General features: G+C 50.9%; 2 protein-coding genes across 6 annotated transcripts in view; both read left to right on the plus strand.

The window, feature by feature from the left end:
- Nucleotides 1-74: 74 nt before the first annotated feature.
- On the plus strand, nt 75-9,859 carry Jmjd6 (jumonji domain containing 6, arginine demethylase and lysine hydroxylase). 5 transcript variants are annotated; one of them, XM_020162520.2, is made up of 7 exons: nt 75-374; nt 1,020-1,408; nt 1,802-2,088; nt 2,840-2,937; nt 3,449-3,537; nt 4,280-4,418; nt 5,060-5,560. In XM_020162520.2, the coding sequence occupies exons 1-7, from the start codon at nt 246-248 to the stop codon at nt 5,189-5,191; spliced, it is 1,263 nt and encodes a 420-aa protein (XP_020018109.2). In that variant the 5' UTR covers nt 75-245; the 3' UTR covers nt 5,192-5,560. The 5 variants fall into 5 exon arrangements, 4 of the variants coding, with proteins under 4 accessions (XP_020018109.2, XP_020018113.1, XP_020018115.1 ...); XR_012438421.1 differs by having other exon boundaries at nt 76-374; nt 2,840-2,975; nt 3,444-3,537; nt 5,060-5,187; XM_020162524.2 differs by lacking the exon at nt 2,840-2,937 and adding an exon at nt 6,535-9,859 and having other exon boundaries at nt 76-374; nt 3,444-3,537; nt 5,060-5,187.
- A 2,073-nt stretch (nt 9,860-11,932) lies between these two features.
- Nucleotides 11,933-16,491, plus strand: part of Mxra7 (matrix remodeling associated 7) — a 28,386-nt gene continuing 23,827 nt past the window's right edge. Inside the window, exon 1 of the mRNA XM_020162527.2 lies at nt 11,933-12,223. Coding sequence (XP_020018116.2) covers nt 11,948-12,223 — 276 coding nt within the window. The 5' untranslated portion in view covers nt 11,933-11,947. The remainder of the gene's footprint in view (nt 12,224-16,491) is intronic.

Raw genomic sequence — 16,491 nt, forward strand, 5'->3', positions numbered from 1 at the left:
GTCGCCGCAGCCAATGGCGGGCCGCAGGCGGTGGCGGGGCGGGGAGGACAGCCGCCTTTCACCCAACCCGAAGCTCGGGAGGTGGCTGGGGAGTGAATTTTCTGGAAGGCGACTTTAAAGGCGCCGGGCCGGAGCGAAGGGCGTTTCGGTGTCGCCGCCGCCCGTGCTGGGGAGGCCGCGTTAGTGGCAGGAAGCGAGCTGAGCCGAGGTCGCGGAACAAGCCTGTGACACCCACCCCTCGCAGGATGAACCACAAGAGTAAGAAACGCATCCGCGAGGCCAAGCGCAGTGCGCGGCCAGAGCTCAAGGACTCGCTGGACTGGACCCGGCACAACTACTACGAGAGCTTCCCGCTGAGCCCGGCGGCCGTGGCGGTGAGCGGGGCGGGGGGTCGCGGGCCGGTCGGCACCTGCAGCACCCCGAGCTCGGGGCATCGCCGAGTTCCGAGTCCACGAGTCCCCGACGCCAAGCGGGGCCCCCTCCTTCCGCACTGCGGCCTCTCGCTTTCCTCCCTCCCCCAGCAGGAGCGTAGGGGGGTCCCCAGGCTCCTTGGGGACAAAGGGGCTCTGGGGGGGGTGGGACTATCAAAGCTCCCGAGTGGGAGGGATGAACCCCACCTCCCTCCTCGAGGGGTGACTCTGGGCACTACGTGCTCACGCGCACGTGGGCCCCCCCCACCCCCAGGAAGAACCAGATTGTAGTTCATTGCTAACCCCTGTCCCTATTAATTGACCCTGGGGGACACCTTTATCTGCCACCGGGCTGCTTCCTCTTTTTTGAGGGGGTTTGAACTCAGGGCTTCACTCTTGCTAGGCAGGCGCTCTACACCTTGAGCTACTCCACCAGCCCTTTTTTTTTCCCCCTCGATGGTTTTTTTTCAAGATGGGGTGTCGAGAACTATTTGCTCAGGCTGGCTTCGAACCGCCATCCTCCTGATCAGCTAGGATTACAGGCGTGAGCCACCGGCGCCCAGCTTCTTCCCTTTCTTTAACTGGAGAGGTCTTTTGTCATTCCCTCAGGATAACGTGGAAAGGGCCGATGCTTTACAGTTGTCGGTGGAGGAATTCGTGGAGCGGTATGAAAGACCTTACAAGCCCGTGGTTCTGCTGAATGCCCAGGAGGGCTGGTCTGCGCAGGAGAAATGGACTTTGGAACGCCTGAAAAGAAAATACCGGAACCAAAAGTTCAAGTGTGGTGAAGATAACGATGGCTACTCGGTGAAGATGAAAATGAAGTACTACATCGAGTACATGGAGAGCACGCGGGACGACAGCCCCCTTTACATCTTTGACAGCAGCTATGGTGAGCACCCCAAAAGAAGGAAACTACTGGAGGACTACAAGGTGCCCAAGTTCTTCACTGATGACCTTTTCCAGTACGCAGGGGAGAAGCGCAGGCCCCCTTACAGGTAAAGAGTGCCACAGCAAAGTGGTTAATCCCATCCACCACAGCGTTTACTGGCAGAGATCAATCCAGAACAGCCGTTGGAACTCCATTCGGCTTCAGTCTGGTTCAACAGTGATTTAATTGGTCTCGATAAAGTCCAGCGATAAATCACATGGGTGATTTTTCTTTCTTCAGTTAGGGATCAGCCCATTCAAGTGTTCAAATTCTGTGTACCAGAATTTGTGTCCTGTCTGGAACAAACATTATATAGTATGTAATACATATGTAAATATTGTGTGTGTGTGTGTTGTAAGAATTATATGTAATGTATATAAAACTTACCAAGTTGTGTTTTCTTGTGTCATGCTTGTGTAATTAAATTACCCTTCACATCTTGGGTGTTTTCGTCCTGTAGGTGGTTTGTGATGGGGCCACCACGTTCTGGAACCGGGATTCACATTGACCCTCTGGGAACCAGTGCCTGGAATGCCTTAGTTCAGGGCCACAAGCGCTGGTGCCTGTTTCCAACGAGCACTCCCCGAGAACTCATCAAGGTAACCCGAGAAGAAGGAGGGAACCAGCAAGATGAAGCAATTACCTGGTTTAATGTTATTTATCCCCGGACCCAGCTTCCAACCTGGCCACCTGAATTCAAACCCCTGGAAATCTTACAGAAACCAGGAGAGACTGTCTTTGTACCAGGTACACATGGGCCTTAAGAAGATACATGGTCCCCCACCTTCCTCCAGTCCAGTCCAGGGTTTTGGGCAGCTAGGCAAGCTCTCTACCATTGAGCCACACCCCAACCCTAAGTACATTCTTTGATTACAGTAATTTGTGTTGTCATTTGGGGTAAAATTACATATAGCCTTTTTGCACCTGCTTGAAGGGACTGCAGGTAGATGAATCTCAAGGTGTGTGTGGGGAGGGCTCTTCCCCACATTTCAGGTCACTGTAGCCCTAGTAGTCACCTAAAACTTTTGAGTAGTGTAGCTACTGTAAGTAGGGCTTTTGATACAGTGTATCTCTGGCTGGGTAGAGTCAGGAAATCCTTATGTCAGACACTTTGATAGGTGAAAGTTAAGATGGGTGTCCTGGAAGCTGAAAAACTGCCTTTACAGTAGTTTTTGGTCACAGCTTTGGATTATCTGGATTCAGCAGTTTTTTGTATTTTTTTTCTGAAAAGGGCCACAAATTAAATATTTTAAGCACTTTCAACCAGATGGTCTCTGTCACAATTGCTCAATTCTTGCCTTTTAGTAGGAAAAAAGTTTGAAAAGGGATGGATGTGAATCTGCTCCAATAAAACTTTATTTACACAAACAGGTCATTTGCAATTCCTGGGTCAGAGCAATGTTTACTGCCTGTGTTATTTGAGCAGTCCCTTAGGGTGTCACATAGAATGTGAATAAGAGCAGACCCTGTGGAATTCTGTTTATTTTTTGGCTTTCAGGAGGCTGGTGGCATGTGGTCCTCAATCTTGACACCACCATTGCCATCACCCAGAATTTTGCCAGCAGCACCAACTTCCCTGTTGTGTGGCACAAGACGGTAAGAGGGAGACCAAAGTTATCAAGGAAGTGGTATAGGTGAGAGACATTATTTTTCTTGTTTTGTTCCAATTCCTCCCCCAGGGATGAAATGGAAAGAGTCCACCGACGTGATCCTATGTGCTGATTGTAGAGAGGCCTGGGAAAAGCCAGGCTTGTAAATGCAGGGGTAACAGACATGGCCCAAGGTCAGAGCTAGCTGTCAGGATGTTTGCAGCTTGCAGGTGGCAGGCTGAGGCTCTGCATGTTTGATCAAGGACCCTTGGTCAGAACGTGGTCGGAATTGGGATTGTTCTCTTTTTAGTTCCTTTTCCCTTTCCTTTTTTTTTTTTTTTTTTTTTCTTTTTGTTTTGTTTATTTTTCAAAGCTACCACTAGCTTTGAGTAGGTTTTATTTGGTTATTTCTTTTTCTTACCCAGAAGCATTATTTCCATTTGAACTTGCTACCATCAGCTCTTGTGAGTGAGGTGACTGCCCTGGAGACTTAGCTCCTCTGTTTATCCACAGAACAGATACAGCACGGGCAGCGGCAGTGCAAGCCACCCCCAGCCACCCCGTGCCACTGTGTCCCAACCCTGACCTGGAGGGACCAGCTCTCGGGGTAAGAGAGGGATTCTGGCTCGATCAGTGCTCCACCTCCCTGCTGAGAGGGCCAGCAAGGGTGGTGGCTTCTGTTCCCCCAGCCTCTTGGGCACCTGAGGCCCACTTATCTGCCCCCTAGGCCACTGTATGCCACAGTGCGGTCACTCCAAGACCTCAGCACCCAGCTGTTCCTTTGCCACTGGTTACAGTGGTTGCAGGTTAGGCTCCTGCTGGGGAGGGCTGTTGCTCTTAGTCAGTGCAGCTCATCTTCCAAGTGAGGGGGGTGGTCTCTCTTGTTTGACATCTAATTATTTCTGCTCTTAACAAATAGAATCTAACCAAACACAACTCCCTTGTTTAGCCCTGCTGTGGAAAGGAAAGGTTTAAAAAAAAAAAATCAGCCAGTAAAGGTTCAGGGAACAAACTTAGGAAAAGGAAGGATTTTCCTAAGGGAAGAAAATCAAGAATAGCTCAAAGGAATGTTGCCTTCCATAGCAGCAGTGTGGCTGGCTCACTTGTGCAGGCGGTGGCAAATGTGCATAGCTAGGGTGTAGTTTTCCTTCAAAAAATTAGGGGCAGCCTGGGAGAGCTGTTCCAGCGTGGGGCATGTCTCCTCCCATCGTATGAGAGTCATTCTGGTTTGCTATAATAGGTGTTTGTAGGTGTTCAGAAGTGATGCAGGCTCCATGTTGAGTCTGAGTAGCCGTGTGAAGGTATTGTCACCTGCCATGATACTGAGAATGACGTATCTTGCCCCTTAGGATCTTGAAGCAGGAACACCCTGAACTGGCAGTCCTAGCAGATGCAGTTGACCTCCAGGAGTCCACAGGAATTGCCTCCGACAGCTCCAGTGATTCCTCCAGCTCCTCCAGCTCCAGCTCTTCTGACTCGGATTCAGAGGTGAGGCTCTGCCTAACTGCTCAGGGACTCGGGCTCATGGCACCCCATCCAGACCCTTCCAGGAGGGAGAGGAAGTGAAGGCTTTTTATCTTTTTCCAAGGGCTGAAGGTGCCACCGTTCCTGCCAAGGGGGGAGCTGTACCCATCTTGCAGCTTTGTGCATGGGCGAATTACTAAACACTGCAGAGGTGTCAGAGTGTGTGGAGGGTTGTGAAGTAAATGGCCCAAGACCACACAGCTAGTTGAACAGCAATGTCAGGATTAAGACCCTCATGGGTCTGGCCTCAAAGCCTGTGAGGAATTTTCCTGTGGGTGGAAGTGTAAACCTTCACACTTAGCTTTAGCTAACAGCAGTTGGGTGAGAGGGTCCTGCGCCCTTAGCAGTTGAAGTTCTGGCTCTTAAAGTCAGTCTGCTTCTGCTTGTTGGGGCAGAATTAAGACTTGGCACTGTTCCTGTCTGTTTTTACACATGGACCCAGTGGCCGAGGAGGTCCATGAGTAGACTGTTGGGACCTGTCCTCAATGACTACTTCTGGAAAACAGGGATCAAGATCACTGCTGTCTCCTGAGGACAAAGGTTTGTTTCTCGATGAAGTAGGTTGCGCCCAGGTTGAATTTTCACATTTTTCCTCCTGTGTCCAGTGTGAGTCTGGGTCTGAAGGCGACGGGACAGCACACCGCAGGAAGAAGAGGAGAACGTGCAGCATGGTGGGGAACGGGGACACCACCTCACAGGATGACTGCGTGAGCAAAGAGCGCAGTTCCTCCAGGTGACCATGCACGGTGCCGTCCATGTGCAAGGATGTGCTCGTGGCGAGGGGCAGGGCCCAGGGAGGGCAGCCCATTGGATTCTGCAGACCAGGGAGGGCTGCCGCACACCAGAGAACAAGGACACACTTGGAACGGGAGTCCGTTCACACAGCATCTGCTACGGTGGCTTTTTCTCTGATCGTGGCTTGTTTTATCACAAAGGCAAGGGTGTGTGGGCAGTGCCAAGGAAATACTTTACCTATTTAATAAAAACGGTCTATTTTACACCTTGCACAGTTTTCTTTGGGGAGCACAGACCTTCCCTGGTGCTCCTCTCCCATTGTCCTGGGAAAGCAGAGGCTCCACTATAACTTCTTTTTTTTTTTTTTTTTTTTAAGATAAAGGGTCTCATTTTGTAGCTCAGGCTGGCCTTGGAGTTGCTATCTTCCCGCCTCAGCCTCCCAAGTGCTAGAATTACAGGCATGAACCACCACACTCTTTTTTATGACCTCTTAATCACATCTCCAAATTTTTCTTTTGTAAAGAAGCAAGATTGGATCTAAATAAATTAAAACTTCAGAACCAAAAAGAGAATGTATTTGCCAGCACCTGCCCCTGGGCACAGTGTGTAGTAGACCCATAGTGAAGGGTTTTCTCTGCACTGTTGAGGAGGACACGGTCTTTAAATTCCAGAGGTCCCTTTCCAGTGTACTGGTTGAGGTATTAAGAGGTGAGGCTGGAGTTTGTAGGACTATTGGTGTCTGAAGTCCCTGACTGCTACAGGTGATGTTCCTATTAATGGACAATGGGCTTTTTTTTTTTTTTTTTTTTTTTTTTTTTTGTAGTCCTGGGGCTTAAACTCAGAGCTTGCACCTTGAGCCACTCTACCAGCCCTTTTTTTGTGGTGGGTTTTTTTGAGATAGGGTCTCAAGCTATTTTCCTGGGCTGGCTTTGAACCACAGTCCTTCTGAATTTTGCCTTTTGAGTAGCTAGGATTGCAGGGGTGAACCACCGACACCAGGCTGGACTATTATCTTAAATGCCTAAGAAGAGTCCAAGGCCCACTTTCTTTCATTTGTCCTGGTCTGACTCTAATTCCATAGGAAGTTGGGGGTCTTATTCAAGTGAATTTATGGGGCTAATAAGTGCTTTTCTCAGCCCTGCCTGTCCTTCCCCTAGCCATACTCAGATGTCTCCTCTTGCCTTGTGAGGTGTTCATAAACTTACATCTGTGCTTTGAGAAAGGGCTGCATTACTTCCACCAGGATTTGAGGGAAGGGGGGGTCTATCTGTAATATTGCCATCCAGCTTCATGCCAGCTGTGCTATCTACATGCTGATTACAGGCAGTTGTGCTTTCCTTGGCAGGATTAGGGACACTTGTGGAGGCCGGGCTCATCCCTGAGCAAATAAACAGACTCCCTGAGGTGGCTCCTGTGTAAGCTGTTGCGGCCACCTGACTCAGTCTCACGTCCTCTGCTCCTACCTTCTCCTCTGTCTTCTTTGAATGTGGATCTCCATTCTCTGGTCCAAGCTCCTGTCCTCGGTCAAATTCTGGTCTTAATGCTTATTAAGACTAGATTCTCATCAAGTGTAAAGCTCAGCCAGCGCAGTGAAACACTGACACTAAAGTGATGTTGGGTAAGAAGGTGTGCTGTTGTGTTTGTAACTGTGCTGGTCAACCACAAGGCTGGAGGGGTGTGATCCAATCAGCATTTCGCTGTGTCTGCCGCCTCACTGCTTTTGGTAAGGAACAGCTGGCTGTATCCAAGCAGAGACATGAGAGTGGTGAGTGGCTTTGATTTGTGTGTGAACCAGTCATGTAAGAAGTACTGCAAGTGTGTGCTGCCTTCCTGGACATCACCATCAGTTCAAAGCTACATTCAGGGGTGGGGACCCAGCCATGTGCCCAGCACCATTAATTACTGTTCAGTCCTGTCTTAGGATTCCTTTTCTTCCTCCACAGTCAGAGTGCCTATGAAATTTTAGGGGTGTTTTTGTATCTTATATTTCAGGGGCCAGTGGGTACCACATTGGAGTCTTTTTGTTTGCATAGAATGGGAAAGGTAGAGCTGGGGGTATGGCTCAAGTGGTAGAACACTTGCCCTGAGTTCAAACCCCAGTTCCACCAAAAACAAAAAAAGAGTAGGAATGGCATTCATTGTATTTTTAGCTCAGAACTTGAGTCATAAGTAGGCCATTTGGATCTGCAGATACTTCTGAACAGCTCTGGTGGGATATTTGGGGAATGACCAACAGGTTTCCTCTCTTACCCTCTAAATTCACCTACTTGCCTTAATCTGTCACTAAATTTAAATAAATAGAGGAAAGGGGGGGTTGTCAGGGCCTTATCCCATGTCAAACTCAACTGTGGTCCTGGGAGTGGGGAGCATCTGCAGATGGGTTGAAACTGCACAGTGCTGCTTCTCAACATCCCTAACACTGGAATGACTGGGGCCTCCAGGCCTCTGCCAGTGTTAACTTTCTAGCAGATGGGTCATTGTTTCCTGGCACTGCATCGAGTGGCCTTAGTTTAGGAGGCTGGTCAATTTTCTCTTAGTTCAGGTTTCTACAGCCCGAAACTGCAGCCCGCTGTAGGAGGCTAAAGGAAGAATCTCCCTTTCAGAGTCAGAGCCCCGGCTTCTAGAAAGAACTGCCCACCAAGGGCTTCCAGCCGATTGTTGCCCCCTACTCCCTCCAACAGCTCCCTCTGGTCCTCTGGTGATCCAGACTCTGTTCAAGTGTGGTCAAGTGCGGTTCAAGTGTGAGGCAAACCCTGAATGTGAAATCTCTGTAGTGATACCTGAATGCTGTTCCTCCTCCTGCTTTTTAAAAAATTCTCTTGCCATCTTCAGAAAGCATTTTTCTTTTCCCCAGTATTGCTGCTGGGCTGTTCCATTGCCCTTCACCAACTGCTCCTCTAAACTTCAGTTTAAAATAAGAAACAAGCAGGATGCACTGGTTACATGCCTGTAGTCTCAGCTCCTCGGGAGCCTGAGGTGTGAGGATCACTTGAGCTCAGGAGTTTGACCAGCCTGGGCTACACAGCAAGACCCTGGCTCAAAAAAATGATTTCTTTTTCTTTTTTTTTAAGTAACCATAAAATGGAGCTCTTTGCCACCAGGGGGCAGGATGGGTCAGGATGCCAATGGCCTGGGTGGTGGAGCAGGAATTTGAAATTGAACAATCATCTACCCAGCTCTCTTCCCCCAGATGCCAGAGCTGTTGTCTGGCACCAAGAATGAGGGGCCCATCTGACCACCACAGTCATCACTCCTCAAAGTGTCTGGATGGTACAGATTCTGTGCTGCTGTTAGGCTTTTGCTGCCCTATAAATAACTGTGGGGTGTGCTTTATTCCAGCTAGGCCAGGGACTCACCACCCTCCCCACACACACACTCCACCCCACTTCTCCCCCTTCCATCCCAATGGACAAACCAAGCATTCCATTAAGGAAACAGCAAAGACAAGGTTGGGCACTGGGTGCAACAAAGGAGTAGTGGCTCAGGTGATAAGGACAAGGTAGGAAGTGGAGCCAAAGGTGCTAACCCATCTTCCCTCCTACCTGGCATGAGCGCCTCTGAATGGTATCAGCAGTAGGAAGTGAAGGATGAAGCATTAGACTGTTTCCTGGGATTAGTCTCCAAGAATATGTGATCTTGGAACTGGATCCTGGGAAAAGGATCTTAGACTGATGGGGAGAGGCAGGGTTAGAGTCTTTGGGAATGCGTGCAGCTCACCATCAGCCCGGAGAGACTGTGCTGACTGCAAGGTGCCAGTGCACTTGTTAGAGGTCCTGGGATGTTTAGGGACACCTGAGGGAGAGCCACAAAACAGCTGCACGGGCATTACCCACATTTTTCTCTATTCCTGGAGCTACTGGCTTCTTAATACTCCAGTACTCAGAGTTCCAGTGCCAGCGTGCTCAGGTGCTGCAGGTGCAGCATGGAGTAGCCCAGTTCCCTGATCTCAGGGAGCTTGGTGAACAGTGACTGTGACTGGTCCCACCCGAAAAGCAAGTGCAGTCCTGGCCAAATGCAGGTTTATTAGCTCTTCAGGAGGAACATAAGGAACATACAGCGGTGGACTTAAATTAGCACGTGGCATCTTTGTAGAGTACGTACACTAAAGGTGTCAGGAAGTGACTGGTGCCAGTGCTTTCTAAACTGGAGCAGGCGAATGCAGTGTGTCGTCTAGGTGTCTTCTAGGAGGTAGGCCTCTAAGGACACAGTAGGTTCTTTAGATTGTAGCATTCCCACAGAGAAGTTTTGATGTGTGTGCTGGTACTGTTGATGGTTTCTGGTAGAGGGTGACTTCTTCCTCTGCCCCCACCCCCTTACTTTTGTTAAGATGTTACATTAATGTTACATTGTTTTCAGCAAGACTTGGTGAAAGTGGGCCCCCAGGTGGTAGCTCTCAACTTGTCTCATTGTTTAAAAACTTGAATGTGCAGCCCCAGGACTCTCCCTATTGGATCCACCGGCCTGCTGTTTCCGTGGTGATTGGATGCCACAGAAGAACTGGCTGCCCCTGAGCACTCAGGCCTCCTGTAGTTGTCACTCAGGCAGGTTCTGCCTGCCCCCACTGTGGGGTCTACCATGAAATGCCTCTGGGTCTGCCTTTGGATTGGCATTTTTAACTTTTATGTGGATAAAACTTGTTTACCATTTTAAATAAAGCAACTGAATTTGGAGTTATGTTTTTGGTTGTTTTGTCCTTGTTCCTTTTTATTCTTACTCATTTGAAAGTCAGGAGAGTATTTGTCAGCAGAACAAGACCTCTTAAAAATATACTTTAAACATGGGAACAGGGACAAAAATATGGCCCAAACCCTTTGCCAAAGTCCCACAAGAATCAAAAAGTCACTGGCTTAGAAACAAGTCCATTCTGCACTGTAGCGTGGCGGGCCTTTTTCCTCAGCTACCACCACAGGAAACCTGTGCCCCTTAAACTGGTGCTCTAGGGTCAAGCTCTCAACATTGCTGGGGATCCTGTCACAAGGAACTCACAGGAAGCCAAGAGGGCACTTCTTTAAGAGAAGCACTTCCTCTGGCTGAGCCTACCTTTTTGTGATAGGTTTTTTTGAGATAGGGTCTTGCAAACTATTTCCCCGGCTGGCTTTGAACCATGATCCTCCTGATCTCTGCCTCCTGAGTAGCTAGGATTACAGGTGTGAGCCACTGGCTCAGCCCCCAATGTTTATTTAAAATAACTAAAGAGCGGGGGGGTGGGGGTGGTAGGGAAATATGTCTTTGGTTGCAGCAAGTTTATCCCTTAACACCCTGTCCCAGCAACAAGCCCTCAAAGTGATATGGGACTGAATTGTTGTTCCCTGAGTTTGTGTCCTGATATAGTCCATGATTGAAGGCAATGGACAAACAGTGAAGAGTTAAAGCAAGTTTACACCAAAGACCAAGGGTTAAGAGTAGATAGAGCAAACAAACAAAGTTTACTGAAAGGACAACAAAGCACCCTGATTTGTGGGACTTAGTGAAAGAACTAAGTCAAAGGATGGCTGAAGTGCATGAGATTAAATAGGGGGTCTGACTTTAGGCACCTTCACCCACTCTCCTTTGAAGCTGTAGCTATAATTGGCTGTTTGATTAACTTTTTGCTGAACCTGACTGTCTGGCTGCCCCCTATCCTTATCAGGACAGGAGATTCTAAGAGGGTCTCTTTTCTTCATCCTGTCCTTGAAACATCACCTACATTTTATGACTACTGCCCATTATTCTAGTGAGACCCCTGTCTCTGTTTATCTTGGGAAAGTTTGCTGTGTTACTCTCCTTTTAGGTGCTATATCTCATCCCTTTAGATGTCTGCCTTTAGGAAGGTTTTATCTTGTTTTCCTTATCTATATAGAGAAACTGTGCCCTGCACCTGTGTACAAAGCTGGCTTCTCAGTCTGCCTAAATGTTTTGTTTTTAAGTACGCCTTTCTGTCTCCTTTATCTAAAACAAAGTTACTTCTGCCATCCTCCCTTTACATCCCCAGGGTTGCCATTTGTTCCTAGGGACATTGCTGCCATTTTATTTCCCCTCACACTTGTCCGCTTACAAAAGGATCTGGAGAACCCAAAACAGTAGCCTGCCATTCCCTCATTCTGCCCCCTTCCCCCTGCATACATTCCAAATGTAGACAAAGGGGAAAAGCCAGTAGGGAAATAGTGTTGACTCCAGAGGACTAGGTGCTGAATTCCAGAAGCAGGTTTCAGGGCAGCAGCCATTCACTGTGAGACCTGTGTTGAAGGCTGCTGTCTTCATCACTGGCCTGGGTCCGAGGTGCCCTCCATGAAAATGCATTGAGGCAATGGTGAGGGATGAAAGCGGCTAGAAACGTGGCCGCAGCTGACAATAATCTGCCTTCCCCATAGGTGTTCGTATTTTTTGGAGCAGCCAGTGCTGCCATTTCCACGAACCTCCCTGGACATGTCTTGGGGCCTTCCCCAGCTGGCACCTATATTTCCAAAGTGCTCCGACATGAACTTCTGTACACAGGGCTGAAATGTGCTGGAGGTGACAATCTAAGGACACCTTGAGCAATGAGCATTTCACACCGAAGCGTCAGGCCAGACCGGGCTAGCCAGGGATCGGTCCCTCTCCTGAACTTCCCAAGGTCCGGGCTTTTGTCCCGTTAGCATTTAAGTCACCGCAGAGGCCAGGGAGTCGGGGCGGGGAGGGGGCGGGAGGGGGGCGGGGCGCGGGTGTGGACTCCGCCCCGGGGGCGGGGCGGGTCGGGGTCCCGGCGGGCGGGCGGGCGGGCACTCGGCGGCCACGGCGCGATGGAGGCGCCGGCCGAGCTGCTGGCTGCGCTACCCGCGCTGGTCACCGTGCTAGCGCTGCTGCTGGCCTGGCTGCTGGTGCGGCGCGGGGCGGCCGCGAGCCCGGGGCCCCCGGAGCCTGCGCCCCGGGCCGAGGCCAGCGGGACCCCCGCGCCGCTCGACCCCTGCGCCACGGAGTCAGCGGTCGCGTCCGAGGGCCCGGAGGAGCCCGCTGGACCCGGGGAGCCCGAGGTGGCGCCGGCCGAGGCGGAGGAGCAGGCGGCGGAGGCGAGGCAGGTACGCACACGCGCCCCTCCCCAACCGGGGGCGCCCTGGCCTCTTGGTGGCTTCGCAGGCCCTGTCGTCCCCCCACCCCCACCCCCGCAGACCCAAGGAAACGGAGCCCCAGGAAGAGCAGAGGCCAAGGCCGGCCGGAAACGAGGGTCCGGCGCGCTACGTCGCAGCCCCACGGACTCGCCATCGTCCGGCAGAAAGTGGCGCCGAGCCCCGAGCGGGTTGGGGCGCGCTCGTTTCCTCCCCTCCTCCCCCCGCACCGCTGGGCGCTCCCGGCCTCCCTGCAGCGCTCGGCATTTTGCTCCGCGCCCACCGGTTCCCAAATCCACGCGCACGTGGCTTACAGCAAGGTCTGCGGCGGAGTTTGGCTTGCTGTTGAAAATTCAGTACTTCTGGGGGCTGAGGTGTAGGAAAGCTTTTTTAAGTCAACTTGAAACCCGGATTCCCGAGTCAATGTAGCCGTTTTGTGAGGCCCATAGGATGGGACTAGAAGAAAAGGCACTGAAACATTGTAACCATTTTATTGTCCTTTCAAAGCTGCCTGTGGGCTTTGGCACAGCCACCAGCCCCACCCCCTGGGATACTGTCCCAGAGTATCGCAGTGAAAGGTGCTTGAAGAACCGCTCCTGCAGCCAGTGGATATCCCCGACCCCTCTTCCCCATCTCTGCCCCAAGCCCACTCCTGTGCTGGTCACAGCTGGGCCTTGACCACACTGTCTGCTTGGGATGGTTCTCACCCACTCATCCTGTCTTTGAGACACGTCTCTTTAGATTGGAAACCGGCTTGCCCCTGCCATACCCGGACTTAACCACCTTTGGCTAGCCAGGCCATCACTGGGCTCAGTGGGACTGAAACACTTTGTTCTTATTCCTCAGCTCCTTTGCGTGGATGGGGAGGACAGCCAGGACAGGGAACCAGGGTTCCCTGTCAGCATGTCTGCGATCGCCCACTCTGTCTGTCCTTTGCTGGACACAATGGTTTACAAGAGAGAGAGAAGCCTGTGGAGGAGGGGAGAGGAGGAGGCTGGGAGATGAGCTCAGAGGCATTTCTCTTTGCTGAGTAAGTGTGCCAGAACCCCTCTGAGCAGGTGCTTTGCTTGAGAAGTGAGTGACTAATTGTGTCATTAGTGTGGCTTCTGAGCAGCCCTGAGGAGGGCTGTGGTGTTCACTAGGAGGAAGGAGTGCCCTGCGGTCCTCGCTGGGAGGCCCACAGAACTCACCTGGTGAATAGCAGTGGGGTTTGGATATGGGCTAATGTGCTAGGTTTGGTCCTGTGTTTGGGATTCCTGCCCCACTTGAGGTCTCATGGGAACAGGAGAGACAGCTGGGCTTTTCTCAGGTGGCTTTGTTCCCGCACTGGGCCTTTATCACTCAGCAGCAGGTTCTACACTGAAGTCTGAGAGGTCTTTTAATGGTTCACAGGCTTATCTTGATGCTTTGGGGTTCAACTCTTCTTAACTTTCTACAAGACTGTTGAGCTGTCAACACACGTGATAACTATGTAATGGGGTCCATAGTGTTGCTGAAATAGGGGGGCCCTCACATAATTTGCCTGTGTCTGGGTGGACGTACATTCTCTGAGGACATGGGATGCTTCGAAGGACAGGTACAATATGGGGAGTTCACGTCCCCATGGAGCTGAAGCCAGCTTTCTCAGCAAACCCACCCAACAGGAGAATTCAAAAGTCACTTTCCTCACCTGGAGGTCAGGCTGGGCCCTTCCCCGTGGGCTCAGAGACCAACCCTTCTGAGCTGCCCGGTTCCATCAACTCTTGTTACTGTGCAGAAGGCCCTGAGTCAGGGCTGTGGGAGATAACAGATGTCTTTGTGCCCTCTCTACCCTTCCCAGTGGTAGAATTGTGGGAAGAAGAAGCTGCTTAGCAATTGTCTTGAAATAGACTTGGGAAAAGAAAATAATAATAATAATTAATATTATTTAGAAAAAGAAAAAAAAATTTTTTGTGGTACTAGGGCTTGAACTCAGGGCCTTCACTTGAACCACTCCACCAGCCCTATTTTTGTGATGGGTTTTTTTCGAGACAGAGTCTCGAACTATTTGCCTGGGCTGGCTCTGCACCTCCATCCTCCTGATCTCTGCCTCCTGAGTAGCTAGGAGGAGGCGTGAGCCACCGGCAACAAAAATAAATTAAAAGAAAAAAGAAGGTAGACTTGGAGCATTTTCAAGTGTTTTCTTCTAAAGATCACTGGCCCAAGCTGGAAGGCCAGGCAGAAAGAAGGTCCCCTGGGGAAATGAGGGTGATGCCCACAGCCAGCCTCCTTCACTGTCCCTGAGAGAAAGGCAGCAGCCAGGGAGGAGGGCAAGCCCCACCTGCTGTGTGTGCGGAAGTCACGGCCCCTGGGAGCCTCACTTAACTCGCCTCTCCCTCCCTTCCTCCCTCCCTCCCTCCCTCCCTCTTCATTTTCCATTAACCGCTTCCCTTCTAATCCCATCCCCTTCTTTCCCAGCCAGGCCTGGGCCTTCTGGGGCAGCTGCTGCCTCAGACTCACAAAGCTGGTTATTAAGAAGGAGCTGGAGCCCAGGAAGGCGGCCTCCAGCTGCTGCTGTAGATCACTGGGCAGCATCCCCTGGGTGCTGGGTGCCAAGGGCAAAGTGGTGGGAAGGGGCCATTTGGGGGCTGAGGCCCTGAGAGCCAACTGAAGGAATGGGGATGAGATCAGAGAGGGGTGGGGGCTGCAGGGCCAGCTTCTCCTCTCTCCTCCCCTCCCCACCCCTTCCCTTCCTTTCCAGCTCAGCACAGATAGGGCAGGGATCTGAGAGGGCAGAAACATATTATCAGAGCCACTTTTCAATTCTCTCCTTGGATTAGCATGGGGCAGGCAGTGCAGGAGAGACTCACGGAGAACTGTGAGTCAACAGTGTCCAGAACAGGAGATGATCTCCCTTAAGACCATGGCAGCACTTTCTTGGTGCAGGTGTTTAGGTTGGAGTTTTAGCTCTGCCAAGTCTCTTACCTGATGGAAGCAAGGATTCCAGCAAGGCTGTGTTTGTATCCTAGGAGTCTCCAGCTGTCAAGGACAGAGAGTCAAGGGTCATCCCAGTGGCACTTAAGTTGAATGTGCGTCTGTACCAAAACAGACTTCTTGGCACTTGGGTCCTCACTCCACCCAAGAACAGAGTCTGGTGGAGTGGTTCAAGTGATAGAGTGCCTGCCGGGCAAGGGTGAGACCCTGAGGTCTCACCACCTAAAAAGAGAGAGAGAGAGAGAGAGAGAGAGAGAGAGAGAGAGAGAGAGAGAGAGCAAAGAACAGAATAGTAGCCAGGTGCAATGGTCCACACCTGTGGACCCTGTGGACCCAGGCAGGAGGATCGCTTGAATCCAGGAGTTCAAGGCTAGCCTGGGCAATGTATCAAGACCCCACCTCAAAAGACAAGCAAAAATCAAACAAAAAAAAAAAAGAGTAGGAACTTTTTTTCCCTTTTTTTTCTTTGCAGTGCTGGGGATTGAACCAAGGGCCTGGTACATGCTAGGCAAGCGCTCTACCACTGAGCCCCCAGACATTTTTTAAATGGATGGTGTATTTGCTAATTTCCTTGGGTGGGTACTGAATTTCTTGGTTGTGATACCTGCATTATGGTTACGTAGAACAGGTCCTTGTCCTTAGGAAGCTGCGTGCTCAACTACTTAGGGATGTCATGTCATGACATGACACAAGGTGTGGGTGTGTGTGGAGAGAGCGCAGTTGGCAATATTGGCGGATCTGGGTGAAGGAATACGGACGGGTGCTCACTATATTACTCTCAGCTTTTCTATAGGTTTGGAATTTTGCAAACTACAAACGTAACCTTGGAAAAAAGAAACGAAGTGGGGAATTTCTCATTAAGCCTTGGTTGTTCAGGCTCTCTCGTGGTGTTGGTCTGGTGGCTAGACGACCTCCATCTGTCTGTTCCAGTCCTGCAACTGACTTCTAAAGTCACAGTGGCCTCTAAGATCCACTGTGTCCTCTGTGTCCCCCCTCCCCAGCCTTGTCACCACAGGGGTGCCTTCTGGAAGCTGTACAGACCCAGCCCAACCAGGATGCTCAATGAGCAGGGGAGCGACTCCCCATTGTCTGTCCTGACCACTGCCGTGGGCTCACATTGCTCTCTTCCAAAGCAGGTGGTAGAAGGCCAAATCTTTAATCACCTTGGGCTGATATAACAAATGCCATGGGCCAATGGCTTCAATGACAGCCATTTATTTCTCCCAGTTGTGGAGGCTGGAAAATCCCAGTTCAATGTGTCCGCAGATCTGATTTTTGGTTGGCTTGTA

Source organism: Castor canadensis, chromosome 11 (genome assembly GCF_047511655.1).
Source record: "Castor canadensis chromosome 11, mCasCan1.hap1v2, whole genome shotgun sequence".
Taxonomy (NCBI): Eukaryota; Metazoa; Chordata; class Mammalia; order Rodentia; family Castoridae; genus Castor; species Castor canadensis.

Excerpts from the sequence above, each read along its gene's own strand:
- Jmjd6 (XM_020162520.2), top strand. The coding sequence starts at position 246 with ATGAACCACAAGAGTAAGAAACGCATCCGCGAGGCCAAGCGCAGTGCG. Across the intron at positions 1,409-1,801 it reads AAGCGCAGGCCCCCTTACAG|GTGGTTTGTGATGGGGCCAC; the intron begins GTAAAGAGTGCC and ends TTCGTCCTGTAG. Across the intron at positions 2,938-3,448 it reads CTGTTGTGTGGCACAAGACG|ATACAGCACGGGCAGCGGCA; the intron begins GTAAGAGGGAGA and ends TCCACAGAACAG.